General features: G+C 45.8%; 1 protein-coding gene across 1 annotated transcript in view; it reads right to left on the bottom strand.

Annotated features, from left to right (window-relative positions):
* The window catches only part of LOC311141361 (sodium-dependent phosphate transporter 2-like), a 43,699-nt gene extending 30,480 nt beyond the window's left edge, over window positions 1-13,219 (bottom strand). The window contains exons 1-5 of the mRNA XM_084176659.1: window positions 12,601-13,219; window positions 10,330-10,470; window positions 8,943-9,028; window positions 8,527-8,623; window positions 7,865-7,984 (exon numbers count right to left, since the gene is read on the bottom strand). Coding sequence (XP_084032785.1) covers window positions 7,865-7,984; window positions 8,527-8,623; window positions 8,943-9,028; window positions 10,330-10,470; window positions 12,601-12,892 — 736 coding nt within the window. The 5' untranslated portion in view covers window positions 12,893-13,219. The remainder of the gene's footprint in view (window positions 1-7,864; window positions 7,985-8,526; window positions 8,624-8,942; window positions 9,029-10,329; window positions 10,471-12,600) is intronic.
* Between the last annotated feature and the right edge of the window lie 1,778 nt (window positions 13,220-14,997).

Genomic DNA, 14,997 nt, shown 5'->3' with positions numbered 1-14,997 from the left:
AGCGACTCGTCTGAGAACCGCGACAAGGCTACATCAATCTGTCAACTCTCAAAGTGCTCTAAAGCAACAACAACAAAAAACAAGCAATTTAAAAACATTAATCATCATGAGTATATGGACGGTCAAGAGACTGAAGGTTGAGAAAGTTCATGGCTTGATTGACATTTACACACTGTTATGATATGTGCGCACGTGTTCCCACGAAAGCACGCAGAAATATACGTCTAGTATATCATTTGACATGTTAGTCATTTAGCAGACGCTCTTATCCAGAGCCACTCACAGTTAGTGCATTCATCTGAAGATAGCTAGGTGAAGATAGCTAGGTGGGACAACCACATATCACAGTTAGTGCATTCATCTGAAGATAGCTAGGTGGGACAACCACATATCACAGTTAGTGCATTCATCTGAAGATAGCTAGGTGGGACAACCACATATCACAGTCATAGTAAGTACATTTTTAGAGACAAGCGGAAAGGTTATATTTCACACACAGTATAAACACACACATACGGTTTGTGGGCAGAAGTGTGTTGTGTTTGACACAGCATCTGTCTGTGTGTTGTGTTGATGTTGTTTTGTTCCGCTTGTGGACAGAGCAGTGGGACATCTCCTCTATGTTCCTGTTAGTGGAATGTTATGTAGCTGTCAGCTGATCCTGGGAGAGAGAAACCTAATCCTAACATTTAGAAAGCGCTTAGCAACCACTCACTCCCTCAATCAGCAACAGTTTGACTCTGAAGGCAGCAGTGTGTGTGTGTTTGAACTTGACGTCAGCAGGCGAACAGCAACACTCACATTAGGAACGAATTACACCTGCAAACCAGAGCCGTGTGTTTTGAGAGTTGAGACATTGAGGTTTCTGCATTATGATACATTTACATGAAACTACAGCCTTCTATGGCAGTCATGTTAGCGCCCCATTAACATTACATGGGGAATATTTAAACAATGCTATCTTACGGAATGTCTAGAATTAGAACATTATTCAGAATTCTAAAAGTTGGCCCAACTCACTACCACTGTCAACTGAATTCTAGAGAGTTCGCTCTTAGGCCAGCTTCACTGATACCCTCTAGCCTAGAGAGCTGTCTCAGACCCCGGTCGTGTTCAGTGATACCCTCTTGCCTAGAGAGCTGTCTCAGACCCCGGTCGTGTTCAGTGATACCCTCTTGCCTAGAGAGCTGTCTCAGACCCCGGTCGTGTTCAGTGATACCCTCTTGCCTAGTATTGTTATTAGGAGGGGCGTCTACCATGGGATGCTAAAATAATGCTTATGATCACACTTCCTCAATGTATATATTATTGGGACAGAGCAGAAGTTAAATAAAATAACAGTAAGGAGGCTATATACAGGGGGGTACCGGTGCAGAGTCAATGTGCGGGGGCACCGGCTAGTTGAGGTAGTTGAAGTAATATGTACATGTGGGTAGAGTTAAAGTGACTATGCATAAATAATTAACAGAGTAGCAGCAGCGTAAAAGGATGGGGTGGGGGGGCAGTGCAAATAGTCCGGGTAGCCATGATTAGCTGTTCAGGAGTCTTATGGCTTGGGGGATAGAAGCTGTTGAGAAGTCTTTTGGACCTAGACTTGGCGCTCCGGTACCGCTTGCCGTGCGGTAGCAGAGAGAACAGTCTATGACTAGGGTGGCTGGAGTCTTTGACAATTTTGAGGGCCTTCCTCTGACACCGCCTGGTATAGAGGTCCTGGATGGCAGGAAGCTTGGCCCCAGTGATGTACTGGGCCGTACGCACTACCCTCTGTAGTGCTTTGCGGTCGTAGGCCGAGCAGTTGCCATACCAGGCGGTGATGCAACCGGTCAGGATGCTCTCGATGGTGCAGCTGTATAACTCTTTGAGGATCTGAGGACCCATGCCAAATCTTTTCAGTCTCCTGAGGGGGAATAGGTGTTGTTGTGCGGTATATATTATTGGGACAGCTAATACATTCGGCAGCCAAGCACGAGTTATGTGTAGCCTGAAATCGTCTAAACGTGACGTTATATCTTCACGCCTAGAATAAAAACCTCCACTACCCAGGCGTCCGTCATAAGAGTCAATTGGCTGAAATTACAGGGGGCAGTTTTGGGAAAAAAAACGAATCCTGTGTTAACCGTCCTCTGGAATAACGCACATGCTTGGAAAATAATTACATAACCAACGTCTCTAGTAATGCTAGTCCCGTCTGAATAGGTCTGTAATAATACGGCAAAGAATAGCTTTACCGGCGCATAGTCATGGGATCTGTCAAGGTTCAGCAGAAATATCACTGAAATATTCTACACATCACCTTCTACTCTGTATTCAAACAAAATAGGCCTTTCATGAGTTGATAAGCAAATGGGCAGAATCATGACCATGCCAGTCCTCTCTAGAACGCGAAATGAGTCTTCCTAGTAGGACTCAATAAATGAGGTAGTGTGTACGTGTGCACAGCTGTTTCAGCGTGTTTTGAGAACCGAGCAAGAGTCGACTCCTTCGACTCCAACCACAGGAGTCGGTGTCGACTCCAAAAATCCTGGAGTCGTTCAACCCTACCTTGGACTCTTGCTTATGATACTATTTTCTCTCAAAACATCCAAACCACAATATCTGGCCCATTAAAAAAAGTCCAAGAATCAACTATATAAAGTGCTAACCCTACCCCCCCACGAAACAAAACCCTAAGCTTAACCATCAAACAAAACCTTAACCTTAACTTACTTACTTTTACCGACTCAGGAGGCGTGCACACCATCCACAGCTTCAGAGTATTTTCATTGCTAATATTCAGTCCCTGGACGATAAAGTAGACAAGCTCAGGGCGAGGATCTCCTTCCAGAGAGACATCTGGGACTGTAACATACTCTGTTTCACAGAATCATGTCTCTCTCCCCATCCATACAGCCAGCTGGGTTCTCAGTACATCGCGCAGACAGGAATAAAGAACTCTCTGGGAAAAAGAAAGGCGGAGGTGTTTCATGATTAACTACTCATGGTGTGATTGTGGTAACGTACAGGAACTCAAGTCCTTTTGATCACCCGACCTAGGATACCTCACAATCATTACCTCCCGAGAGAATTATCTTCGGTCATCGTCACAGCAGTGTATATTCCCCCTCAAGCCGATACCACAACGGCTCTCAAGGAACTACACTGGACTTTGTGCAAACTGGAAGCCGCATATCCTGAGGCCACATTTATTGTAGCTGGGGACTTTAATAAAGCAAATCAACATATTCCTACACTACTTGCGCATCAAAAACTCTTGACCATTGCTACTCTCCCTTCCGGGAAGGCTACAAGGCACTCCCCGCCCTCCCTTGGGCAAATCAGATCACGCCTCCATTCTGCTCCTCCTTTCCTATAGGCAGAAACTCAAACAGGAAGTAGCCGTGGTAAGGACCATTCAACGCTGGTCTGACCAATCGGAATCCATACCTGAAGATTGTTTTGATCACGCGGACTGGGATGTTCCGGGTTGCCTCAGAATAACATTGACGTATACACTGACACGGTGACTGAGTTCACCAGGAAGTCTATAGGGGATGTTGTTCCCACCGTGACGATTAAAACCTTTTCAAACCAAAAACCGTGGATAGATGGCAACATTTGCGGCAAGGTGACTGGGAATATGGTCGAGTACAAACAGTCCAGTTATGCCCTCCGTAAGGCAATCAAACAGGCAAAATGTCAGTACAGAGATAAAGTGGAGTCGCAATTCAACGGCTCAGTGTTTACGAACACTCCAGCCCCCTCTTTTTCTGTCATCATGAAGTGCTTTGAGAGGCTAGTTACGGATCATATCACCTCCACCTTACCCAACACGCTAGACCCTATAGAATACCACAGTATGAGTCATAATACCCATAAAACCAAGCAGTCAAAGGAAATTATTTTTCCACCATTCATTTTTCCCACTGGGGATTTTAGAAACACTTAAAATAAGGGCTGTGTTTCCTGTAGGCTTACCCTGGCATGATGTTTTGATAACCGTGTAGATCTCTCTAGGACAAGGTGACTTTGATCAATATATTCGCCTGTAAAAATTGAAACGCTAATTAGCTGCTAATGTGGCTATCAAAACAAACTACAAATAACCATGATGATCTGGACGAGACTGCCGAATCGAGGCAAAGGTAATAGCTCTGGATGAACTATCTAATGTTAGCTAAATTTAGCAATTAATACATTTGCTAAATGTCTTTAAATTGACAATTATGTGAACTGTCTTGTGCACGTTTTAAATTGACACAATACCTGTTTAGCAAAGGTTTCAGCTAGAGATGACGTGCAGGAGCTTGAAGGGATTTGTAGTCTTGCATGATGTCTACTTTGATGCTAATTAGCATTTTCGAATCTGAGAGTAAATAGAGCTGAATATATTGATAAAAGTCACCTTGTCCGAGAGAGATTTACACGGTTATCAATACATCACGCCAGGGTAAGGCTACACGAAACACAGCCCTTATTTTAAGTGCTTCTGAAATCCCCTATGGGATTGGAACCATTTCCCTGTTTGACTGCTAGGTTTTATGGGTATTATGACACCTCTACTGTGGGGCTCTATAGATCCACGGATGATGCAATCACCATCGCACTGCACACTACCCTATACCATCTGGACAAGAGGAATACCTATGTAAAAAAGAATGCTGTTCATTGACTACAGCTCAGCCCAACACCATAGTACCCTCCAAGCTCATCATTAAGCTCGGGGCCCTGAGTCTGAACCCCCGCCCTGTGCAACTGGGTCCTGGACTTCCTGTCGGGCCGCCCCCGGGTGGTGAAGGTAGGCAACAACAACACCTCCACTACGCTCATCCTCAACACAGGGGTGCGTACTCAGCTCCCTCCTGTACTCCCATGACTAAGTGGCCATGCATGTCTCCAACTCAATCATCAATTTTGAAGACGACAACAGTGGTAGGCCTGATTACCAACAATGACGAGACAGCCTACAGGGAGGAGGTGAGGGCCCTGGCGGAGTGGTGCCAGGAAACTGACCTCTTCCTCAACGTCAACAAAACCAAGGAGCTGATCGTGGACTTCGGGAGACAGCAGAGGGAGCACGTCTCCATCCACATAGACGGGGCTGCAGTAGAGAAGGTGAAAAGCTTCAAGTTCCTTGGCGTACACATCACTGACAATCTGAAATAGTCCACCCACACAGACAGTACGGTAAAGAAGGGGCAACAGCGCCTCTTCAACCTCAAGAGGCTGAATAAATTTGGTTTGGCACCTAAAACCCTCACAAACTTTTACAGATGCATCATTGAGAGCATCCTGTCGGGCTGTATCACCGCCTGGTATGGCAACTGCACCGTCCGCAACCGCAGGGCTCTCCGGAGGATGGTGCGGTCTTCCCAACGTATCACCGGGGGCACACTGCCTGCCCTTCAGGACATCTACAGCACCCAGTGTCACAGGAAGTCCAAAAAGATAATCAAGGACCTCAGCCACCCAAGCCAAGGCCTGTTCACCCTGCTACCATCCAGAAGGCGAGGTCAGTACAGGTGCATCAAAGCTGGGACCGAGAGACTGAAAAAACTGCTTCTATCTCAAGGCCATTTGACTGTTAAACAGTCACCATTAACCGGCCTCCGCCCAGTACCATGCCCTGAACCTTAGTCACTGTCACTAGCCGGCTACCACCCAGTACTCCACCCTGCACCTTAGAGACTGCTGCCCTATGTACATAGACATGGAACACTGGTCACTGGTTTACATACCGTTTTACCCATTTCATATGTACAGTTGAAGTCGGAAGTTTACATACACCTTAGCCAAATACATCTAAACTCAGTTTTCCACAATTCCTGACATTTGATCCTAGTAAAAATTCCCTGTTTTAGGTCAGTTAGGACCACTTTATTTTAAGAATGAGAGAATGATTTATTTCAGCTTTTATTTCTTTCATCACATTCCCAGTGGGTCAGAAGTTTACATACACTCAATTAGTATTTGATACCATTGCCTTTAAATTGTTTAACTTGGGTCAAAAGTTTCAGGTAGCCTTCCACAAGCTTCCCACAATAAATTGGGTGAATTTTGGCCCATTCCTCCTGACAGAGCTGGTGTAACTGAGTCAGGTTTGTAGGCCTCCTTGCTCGCACACGCTTTTTCAGTTCTGCCCACACATTTTCTATAGGATTGAGGTCAGGGCTTTGTGATGGCCACTCCAATACCTTGACTTTGTTGTCCTTAAGCCATTTTGCCACAACTTTGGAAGTATGCTTGGGGTCATTGTCCATTTGGAAGACCCATTTACGACCAAGCTTTAACTTCCTGACTGATGTCTTGAGATGTTGCTTCAATATATCCACATCATTTCCCTTCCTCATGATGCCATCTATTTTGTGAAGTGCACCAGTCCCTCCTGCAGCAAAGCACCCCCACAGCATGATGCTGCCACCCCCGTGCTTCACGGTTGGGATGGTGTTCTTCGGCTTGCAAGCGTTCCCCTTTTTCCTCCAAACATAACGATGGTCATTATGGCCAAACAGTTCTATTTTGTTTCATCAGACCAGAGGACATTTCTCAAAAAAAGTACGATCTTTGTCCCCATGTGCAGTTGCAAACCGTAGACTGGCTTTTTTATGGCGGTTTTGGAGCAGTGGCTTCTTCCTTGCTGAGCAGCCTTTCAGGTTATGTCAATATATGACTTATTTTACTGTGGATATAGATACTTTTGTACCTGTTTCCTCCAGAATATTCACAAGGTCCTTTGCTGTTGTTCTGGGATTGATTTGTACTTTTCGCACCAAAGTACGTTCATCTCTAGGAGACAGAACGCGTCTCCTTCCTGAGCGGTATGACGGCTGCGTGGTCCCATGGTGTTTATACTTGCGTACTATTGTTTGTACAGATGAACGTAGTACCTTCAGGCGTTTGGAAATTGCTCCTAAGGATGAACCAGACTCGTGGAGGTCTACCATTGTTTTTCTGAGGTCCTGGCTGATTTTTGATTTTCCCATGATGTCAATCAAAGAGGCACTGAGTTTGAAATTAGGCCTTGAAATACATCCACAGGTACACCTCCAATTGACTCAAATTATGTAAATTAGCCTATCAGAAGCTTCTAAAGCCATGACATCATTATCTGGAATTTTCCAAGCTGTTTAAAGGCACAGTCAACTTAGTGTATGTAAACTTCTGACCCACTGGAATTGTGATACAGTGAATTATAAGTGAAATAATCTGTCTGTGAACAATTGTTGGAAAAATTACTTGTGTCATGCACAAAGTAGATGTCCTAACCGACTTGCCAAAACTATAGTTTGTTAACAAGACATTTGTGGAGTGGTTGAAAAGCGAGTTTTAATGACTCCAACCTGAGTGTATGTAAACTTCCGACTTCAACTGTATATACTGCATTCTATTCAACTATTGCTGTACATATACTGTTATATATCCTACGTATTCTACAGATATACTACATATTCTACCCATATACTGTCCATGTATATATTTATACTCCAGACTTGTTAGATATTACTGCACTGTTGGAGCTAGGAACACAAGCATTTCGCTACACCCACAGTAACATCTGCTAAATGTGTATGCGACCAATAAAATTTGATTTGATAATCACCCCCCCCCAAAAAACGAATCATAACCACAAAAAAAATTCATAACCCTAACCTTCACCAAACAAAACCCTAACCACGAAACAGACCCAAATAAATACCTAATTTCCCTAACCAACAAGAAGCTTAGATAACTTACTCTGTCCAGTAATCTAGTGGGTTACTGGGTTAAATTTTATTTTACTTTGGCAAGTGGTGATGAAAGAACACAGAGGTTGTTTAGTTTCAGAGAGGCACATTGTGTGCTGAGCTCGCCTGGGACAGGGACAGGGGGCTGCGATGGTGATACATACTTGCTATCTTCCGTCTCATCCAGGGGCAGACGGCGAACCAGACCACGACAGCACAGACCAGAGCCCCCGCCAGCGTGATCAGAGCTATAGCCCACACCGGTAACATCTCCAGACCTAGCACTGAGAGAGACAGAGACAGAGACAGAGACAGAGACAGAGACAGAGACAGAGACAGAGAGAGAGAGAGAGAGAGAGAGCCGAGAGAGAGAGAGCCGAGAGAGAGAGAGCCGAGAGAGAGAGAGCCGAGAGAGAGAGAGAGAGAGAGCCGAGAGAGAGAGAGCCGAGAGAGAGACAGCCGAGAGAGAGAGAGAGAGAGAGAGAGCGAAAGCGAGACACACATTTAAACAGAGTGGTAAGCCCAGCACTGCAAAACACAGACATAGTTGTAGATAATCACCGTTTTCACTATGTAGACACTGGTATGGTGCTGGATATATAGATGAGGTTAAAAAGTGGTGAAGTGCCCCTCTTAAGTCCAAGTTGTTATATGGTGCTCCTGTGTAAAGGGCTAGGTTAGGGTTGGGTTAGGTTAGGTCCCGGTTGTTACATGGTGCTCCTGTGTAAAGGGCTAGGTTAGGGTTGGGTTAGGTTAGGTCCCAGTTGTTACATGGCGCTCCTGTGTAAAGGGCTAGGTTAGGGTTGGGTTAGGTCCCAGTTCTTACATGGTGCTCCTGTATAAAGAATGGAGAAGGCGTTGATGCCTATCGTTGAGGCGTAGAACACTGGCAGGGCACGGAGACCGTTGGGGACCGGGTCATCCTAAAGACAAACACACACACACACAGGTCAGAACCACACCCGCACTACACACACAAAAACACACACACACACACACACACACACACACACGTCAGAACCACACACACAGGCTGGTGGGAGGAGCTATAGGAGGACGGCTCATTGTAATGGCTGGAATGGAATTAATGAAAGGAGTCAAACATATGTTTGACAGTGTTCCATGTATTCCATTCCAGACATTACAATGAGCCCTTCCTCCTAAACTGTAGCTCCTCCCACCAGCCTCCTCTGACAGCATACAAACTACTACTAGTGTATAATGTGACTACTGGTAACCCACCTTATTAAGGATGAAGTGTCTGATGAGGAAGAAGAGGAACCCAGACATCAGTCCCGACAGTAGGGGAGAGATGAACCAGGATGCAACTGGAGAAAAACAGGACAAGATGGGGCAGGCTGGGTAATGTAGTCATAGGTCATGTTTGAGAGCATCAATTATGATTGGTCACTGATCCCAGCCTGCCTGAGCAGAATGGATGATGTACAAATAACCTTGTATCCTAAGGTGATGATTTCTAGATCAGTCAGTACGCTCAGGTGGTGATCAGCCTAAGAGGGTACGGTATTGGTTTTAGGGGTCTATTTGGTATTGGACCATAGACAGCAGGCTGGGTAATGTAGTCATAGACAGTCAACCCTACCCCAGAGCAGGCTGGGTAATGTAGTCATAGACAGTCAACCCTACCCCAGAGCAGGCTGGGTAATGTTTTCGTAGACAGTCAACCCTACCCCAGAGCAGGCTGGGTAATGTAGTCATAGACAGTCAACCCTACCCCAGAGCAGGCTGGGTAATGTAGTCATAGACAGTCAACCCTACCCCAGAGCAGGCTGGGTAATGTTTTCGTAGACAGTCAACCCTACCCCAGAGCAGGCTGGGCAATGTAGTCATAGACAGTCAACCCTACCCCAGAGCAGGCTGGGTAATGTTTTCATAGACAGTCAACCCTACCCCAGAGCAGGCTGGGTAATGTTTTCGTAGACAGTCAACCCTACCCCAGAGCAGGCTGGGTAATGTTTTCGTAGACAGTCAACCCTACACCAGAGCAGGCTATGTAACATAGTCATAAACATTCAACCCTACCCAAGAGCAGGCTGGGTAATGTTTTCATAGACAGTCAACCCTACCCCAGAGCAGGCTGGGTAATGTTTTCGTAGACAGTCAACCCTACACCAGAGCAGGCTATGTAACATAGTCATAAACATTAAACCCTACCCAAGAGCAGGCTGGGTAATGTTTTCATAGACAGTCAACCATACCCCAAGGCAGGCTGGGTAATGTAGTCAAACAGTCAACTGTACCCAGAGCAAGCTGGGTAATGTAGTCATAGAACAATGAACTGTACCCAGAGCAGGCTGGGTAATGTAGTCAGACAGTCAATCCTATCCACAGGAGGCTGGGTAATGTAGTCAGACAGTCAAGCCTATCAACATGAGGCTGGGTAATGTAGTCATATACCCAATATCTTTGGGGTAGGGCTAGAGGGTCTATTTGAGATTGGAACTCACACAGAGAGGGCTAGGTTCCATATTAGACTAGCTAGTGGTGGGCTGAAAGACATCCTAATAAATAAACAATTATACATCTTGACCAGCTGCAGGCTGGGTATTGTAGTCATAGATAGTAAACCCTATGCAGAGCAGGCTGGGTAACGTAGTCATAGACATACCAATCTTGACCAGCTGCATCCACTGAACGCCCTTGGTGCCAATGGCCACCATGGAGAACCCAATGGTCGAACCCACGATGCAATGCGTCCCAGAGATGGGTAGTTTGAGGAACGACGCAATGAGCTGCCAAATCGCAGAACCTGTAGAAAGAGTGAGAGAGAGTGAGAGAGAGAGAGAGTGAGAGTGAGAGTGAGAGGCAGCATAACAAATTGTTGTCAGACAGCTGTATAATACTACAAGACAGCATAACAACCTGTTGTCAGACAGCATAACAACCTGTTGTCAGACAGCATAACAACCTGTTGTCAGACAGCTGTATAATACTACAAGACAGCATAACAACCTGTTGTCAGACAGCATAACAACCTGTTGTCAGACAGCATAACAACCTGTTGTCAGACAGCATAACAACCTGTTTTCAGACAGCATAACAACCTGTTGTCAGACAGCTGTATAATACTACAAGACAGCATAACAACCTGTTGTCAGACAGCATAACAACCTGTTGTCAGACAGCATAACAACCTGTTGTCAGACAGCATAACAACCTGTTGTCAGACAGCATAACAACCTGTTGTCAGACAGCATAACAACCTGTTGTCAGACAGCATAACAACCTGTTGACAGACAGCATAACAACCTGTTGACAGACAGCATAACAACCTGTTGTCAGACAGCATAACAACCTGTTGTCAGACAGCATAACAACCTGTTGTCAGACAACATAACAACCTGTTGTCAGACAGCATAACAACCTGTTGTCAGACAGCATAACAACCTGTTGTCAGACAGCATAACAACCTGTTGTCAGACAGCATAACAACCTGTTGTCAGACAGCTGTATATTACTACAAGACAGCATAACAACCTGTTGTCAGACAGCATAACAACCTGTTGTCAGACGGCTGTATAATACTACAAGACAACATAACAACCTGTTGTCAGACAGCATAACAACCTGTTGTCAGACAGCTGTATAATACTACAAGACAGCATAACAACCTGTTGTCAGACAGCATAACAACCTGTTGTTAGACAGTATAACAACCTGTTGTCAGACAGCATAACAACCTGTTGTCAGACAGCATAACAACCCGTTGTCAGACAGCATAACAACCTGTTGTCAGACAGCTGTATAATACTACAAGACAGCATAACAACCTGTTTGTCAGACAGCATAACAACCTGTTGTTAGACAGTATAACAACCTGTTGTCAGACAGCATAACAACCTGTTGTCAGACAGCATAACAACCTGTTGTCGGACAGCATAACAACCTGTTGTTAGACAGTATAACAACCTGTTGTCAGGCAGCATAACAACCGGTTGTCAGACAGCTGTATAATACTACAAGACAGCATAACAACCTGTTGTCAGACAGCATAACAACCTGTTGTCAGACAGCATAACAACCTGTTTTCAGACAGCATAACAACCTGTTGTCAGACAGCTGTATAATACTACAAGACAACATAACAACCTGTTGTCAAACAGCATAACAACCTGTTTTCAGACAGCATAACAACCTGTTGTCAGACAGCATAACAACCTGTTGTCAGACAGCATAACAACCTGTTGTCAGACAGCATAACAACCTGTTGTCAGACAGCATAACAACCTGTTGTCAGACAGCATAACAACCTGTTGTCAGACAGCTGTATAATACTACAAGACATCATAACAACCTGTTGTCAGACAGCATAACAACCTGTTGTCAGACAGCATAACAACCTGTTGTCAGACAGCATAACAACCTGTTGTCAGACAGCATAACAACCTGTTGTCAGACAGCATAACAACCTGTTGTCAGACAGCATAACAACCTGTTGTCAGACAGCTGTATAATACTACAAGACAACATAACAACCTGTTGTCAGACAGCATAACAACCTGTTGTCAGACAGCATAACAACCTGTTGTCAGACAGCATAACAACCTGTTGTCAGACAGCATAACAACCTGTTGTCAGACAGCTGTATAATACTACAAGACAACATAACAACCTGTTGTCAGACAGCATAACAACCTGTTGTCAGACAGCATAACAACCTGTTGTCAGACAGCATAACAACCTGTTGTCAGACAGGCTGGTAGCATCTCCAGACCCAGATCACCCAGACTGGTAGCATCTCCAAACCCAGATCACCCAGACTGGTAGCATCTCCAAACCCAGATCACCCAGACTGGTAACATCTCCAAACCCAGATCACCCAGACTGGTAGCATCTCCAAACCCAGCACTGAAACGCTCACACAATGTATGATACGTACCGACCATGGCGCTGACCTCCCCTGCCATAAGTACGGGCACAGTCTCGTTGTATAGGTTGACGTCTATGATGCCCTTCCGTATGGTCTCCCCCACCTTGGCTCCAAGCAGCATGGAACCCAACGTCTCAAAGATGGACGCCAGGATACAGGCCTGCTTCAGCGTCACCACCCCCGATCCCACCGCCGTCCCGAACGAGTTGGCCACGTCGTTAGCCCCCACAGAGAAGGCCAGGATGAAGGCTATCACGAAGCCGAGGATCACCATCCACAGGTACTCTTGTAAATCCACCATCTTGACTCTCGATCAAAAATCACAAATCCACAGAGAAAACAAGAAAGAAGAAAAACCTAACCAACTAAACCTAACCAACTAAGCTAAAAGCAGCTAGCTGTTGGTGCGTTGGAGAGGAGCTGTAAATCCTTTCCTCTGTGCGTACGAAGCTCTGCTCTGCTGTGACTTCGTCCCTTCCTGGATGTGTTACGTTCGAGGGCAGAAGCGTGCCGCTAACTTAGCGTCTGGAGGTCAGTCTGTGGAGAAGAGGCAGCTAGTGGCGGACGGAGGGGGCATTCCATGGCTCGGAGCTGAGACAGTCCCGTCTACACCCTTCTCTTCCCTCACCTGACAAACACACACACAAAGAAGAGAGGTTAGAGGTCATGATTAGGCTACACATCCCCCCAACAACAGACCAATGAGAATGTCTGCCCCCCAACACCAACCAATCAGAGTGACTGTCCCCCCAACACCAACCAATGACCTGTGAGTCTAATGAAACGAGGTGGATGAGAGGCGGAGTCTTTGATTAAAGCGAGCACACTGAAGGGTGTGTGTGTGTGTGTGTGTGTGAGTGCGTGTGTGTGTGTGTGTGTGTGAGTGAGTGTAAGCAGAGGACAGTTCTGATAGCCAGCCACAATAGGAAATCATTGCATCGTCCACACTTTAAAGAATCAAAATCATCCCAGTTAGCTGGACTGGGGCTATAAAAAGCCTAGTGTGTGGTGGAACGAGATGTGAGCTATGTGTTCAGCGTTAGGAGAAGCATATCAACACCTTTTCTCCACCACCACAAGGCCCTGCTGTCAGCTGCTATAAAGGGCCAGATCACCTTTCACTGCTTCTCCTCTGCCGGGTTTCCATCCAGATAATATCTGACATGGGTCAGTACCAACTGCTTCTCCTCTGCCGGGTTTCCATCCAGATAATATCTGACATGGGTCAGTACCAACTGCTTCTCCTCTGCCGGGTTTCCATCCAGATAATATCTGACATGGGTCAGAACCAACTGCTTCTCCTCTGCCGGGTTTCCATCCAGATAATATCTGACATGGGTCAGAACCAACTGCTTCTCCTCTGCCGGGTTTCCATCCAGATAATATCTGACATGGGTCAGTACCAACTGCTTCTCCTCTGCCGGGTTTCCATCCAGATAATATCTGACATGGGTCAGAACCAGAGTAGGATCATATAATCTGATTCATTATGATTTAAAAGGCTAAACTGATCCTAGATCTGCCTCGCAGATAGCAGCTAACACTAGCTACCACCTACTGCTGATACCACTGCATTTAACATTTTAGTCATTTAGCAGACGCTCTTATCCAGAGCGACTTACAGTTAGTGAATGCATACATGTTTTTTGTAGTTTTATTTTATTTTATTTTATACTGGGCCCCCGTGGGAAATGAACCCACATCCCTGCCGGCCAAACCCTCCCCTACCTTGGACGCCGCTGGACCAATTGTGCGCCGCCCCCATGGGTCTCCCAGTCGCGGCCGGCTGCGACAGAGCCTGGACTCGAACCAGGATCTCTAGTGGCACAGCTAGCACTGCGATGCAGTGCCTTAGACCACTGCGCCACTACACAATGCTAGCAGTTCCCACTGATTAACGCTAGTTAGGAATTCCACTAACTCTAGTTAGCAACTTCCATCAAACTGCACGCAGAGATCCACAATTAATGTTCCCTAAAAAAGTCACGTTTACTGTTGTAATATGCCTTTTTTTGTGGTGGGGGTTGGGGGGGGGGGGCTTGGCTTCTTGGTGATTTTACCCGCCTACTGCTCTTGCATAGTCTGTTTTGTTTCGGTATGTTGCCATGACAGTGGATAATATTGCGTTGATCAGATCACAATTGCCACAGTAAAAAGGGAAACGTTGATAGTGTTAACTAACAGGTGGAAACTCTAGAAAGTTTGAGTGAAGTTCAAATCTCGTGCTTCTTCTCTGTGAGCTGATATTTCTGCGAGGCAGTCTGAGTGCTACCGCGCACCAGCGAGCAGCTTACAGGGAACACTGTCCACAACTTCATCTGACTCTGGGGAAATAGATTAGGGCTTCATTGCCAAAATCCCAAACTACCCCTTTAAAACATTACCGTCGTACAGTAGGGCACCTCC

This window comes from Coregonus lavaretus, assembly GCF_964263955.1.
Source record: "Coregonus lavaretus genome assembly, chromosome: 14".
NCBI lineage: Eukaryota > Metazoa > Chordata > Actinopteri > Salmoniformes > Salmonidae > Coregonus > Coregonus lavaretus.
The sequence above is the reverse complement of the archived record's forward strand: the minus strand, read 5'-3'. Positions and strand labels throughout refer to the sequence as shown.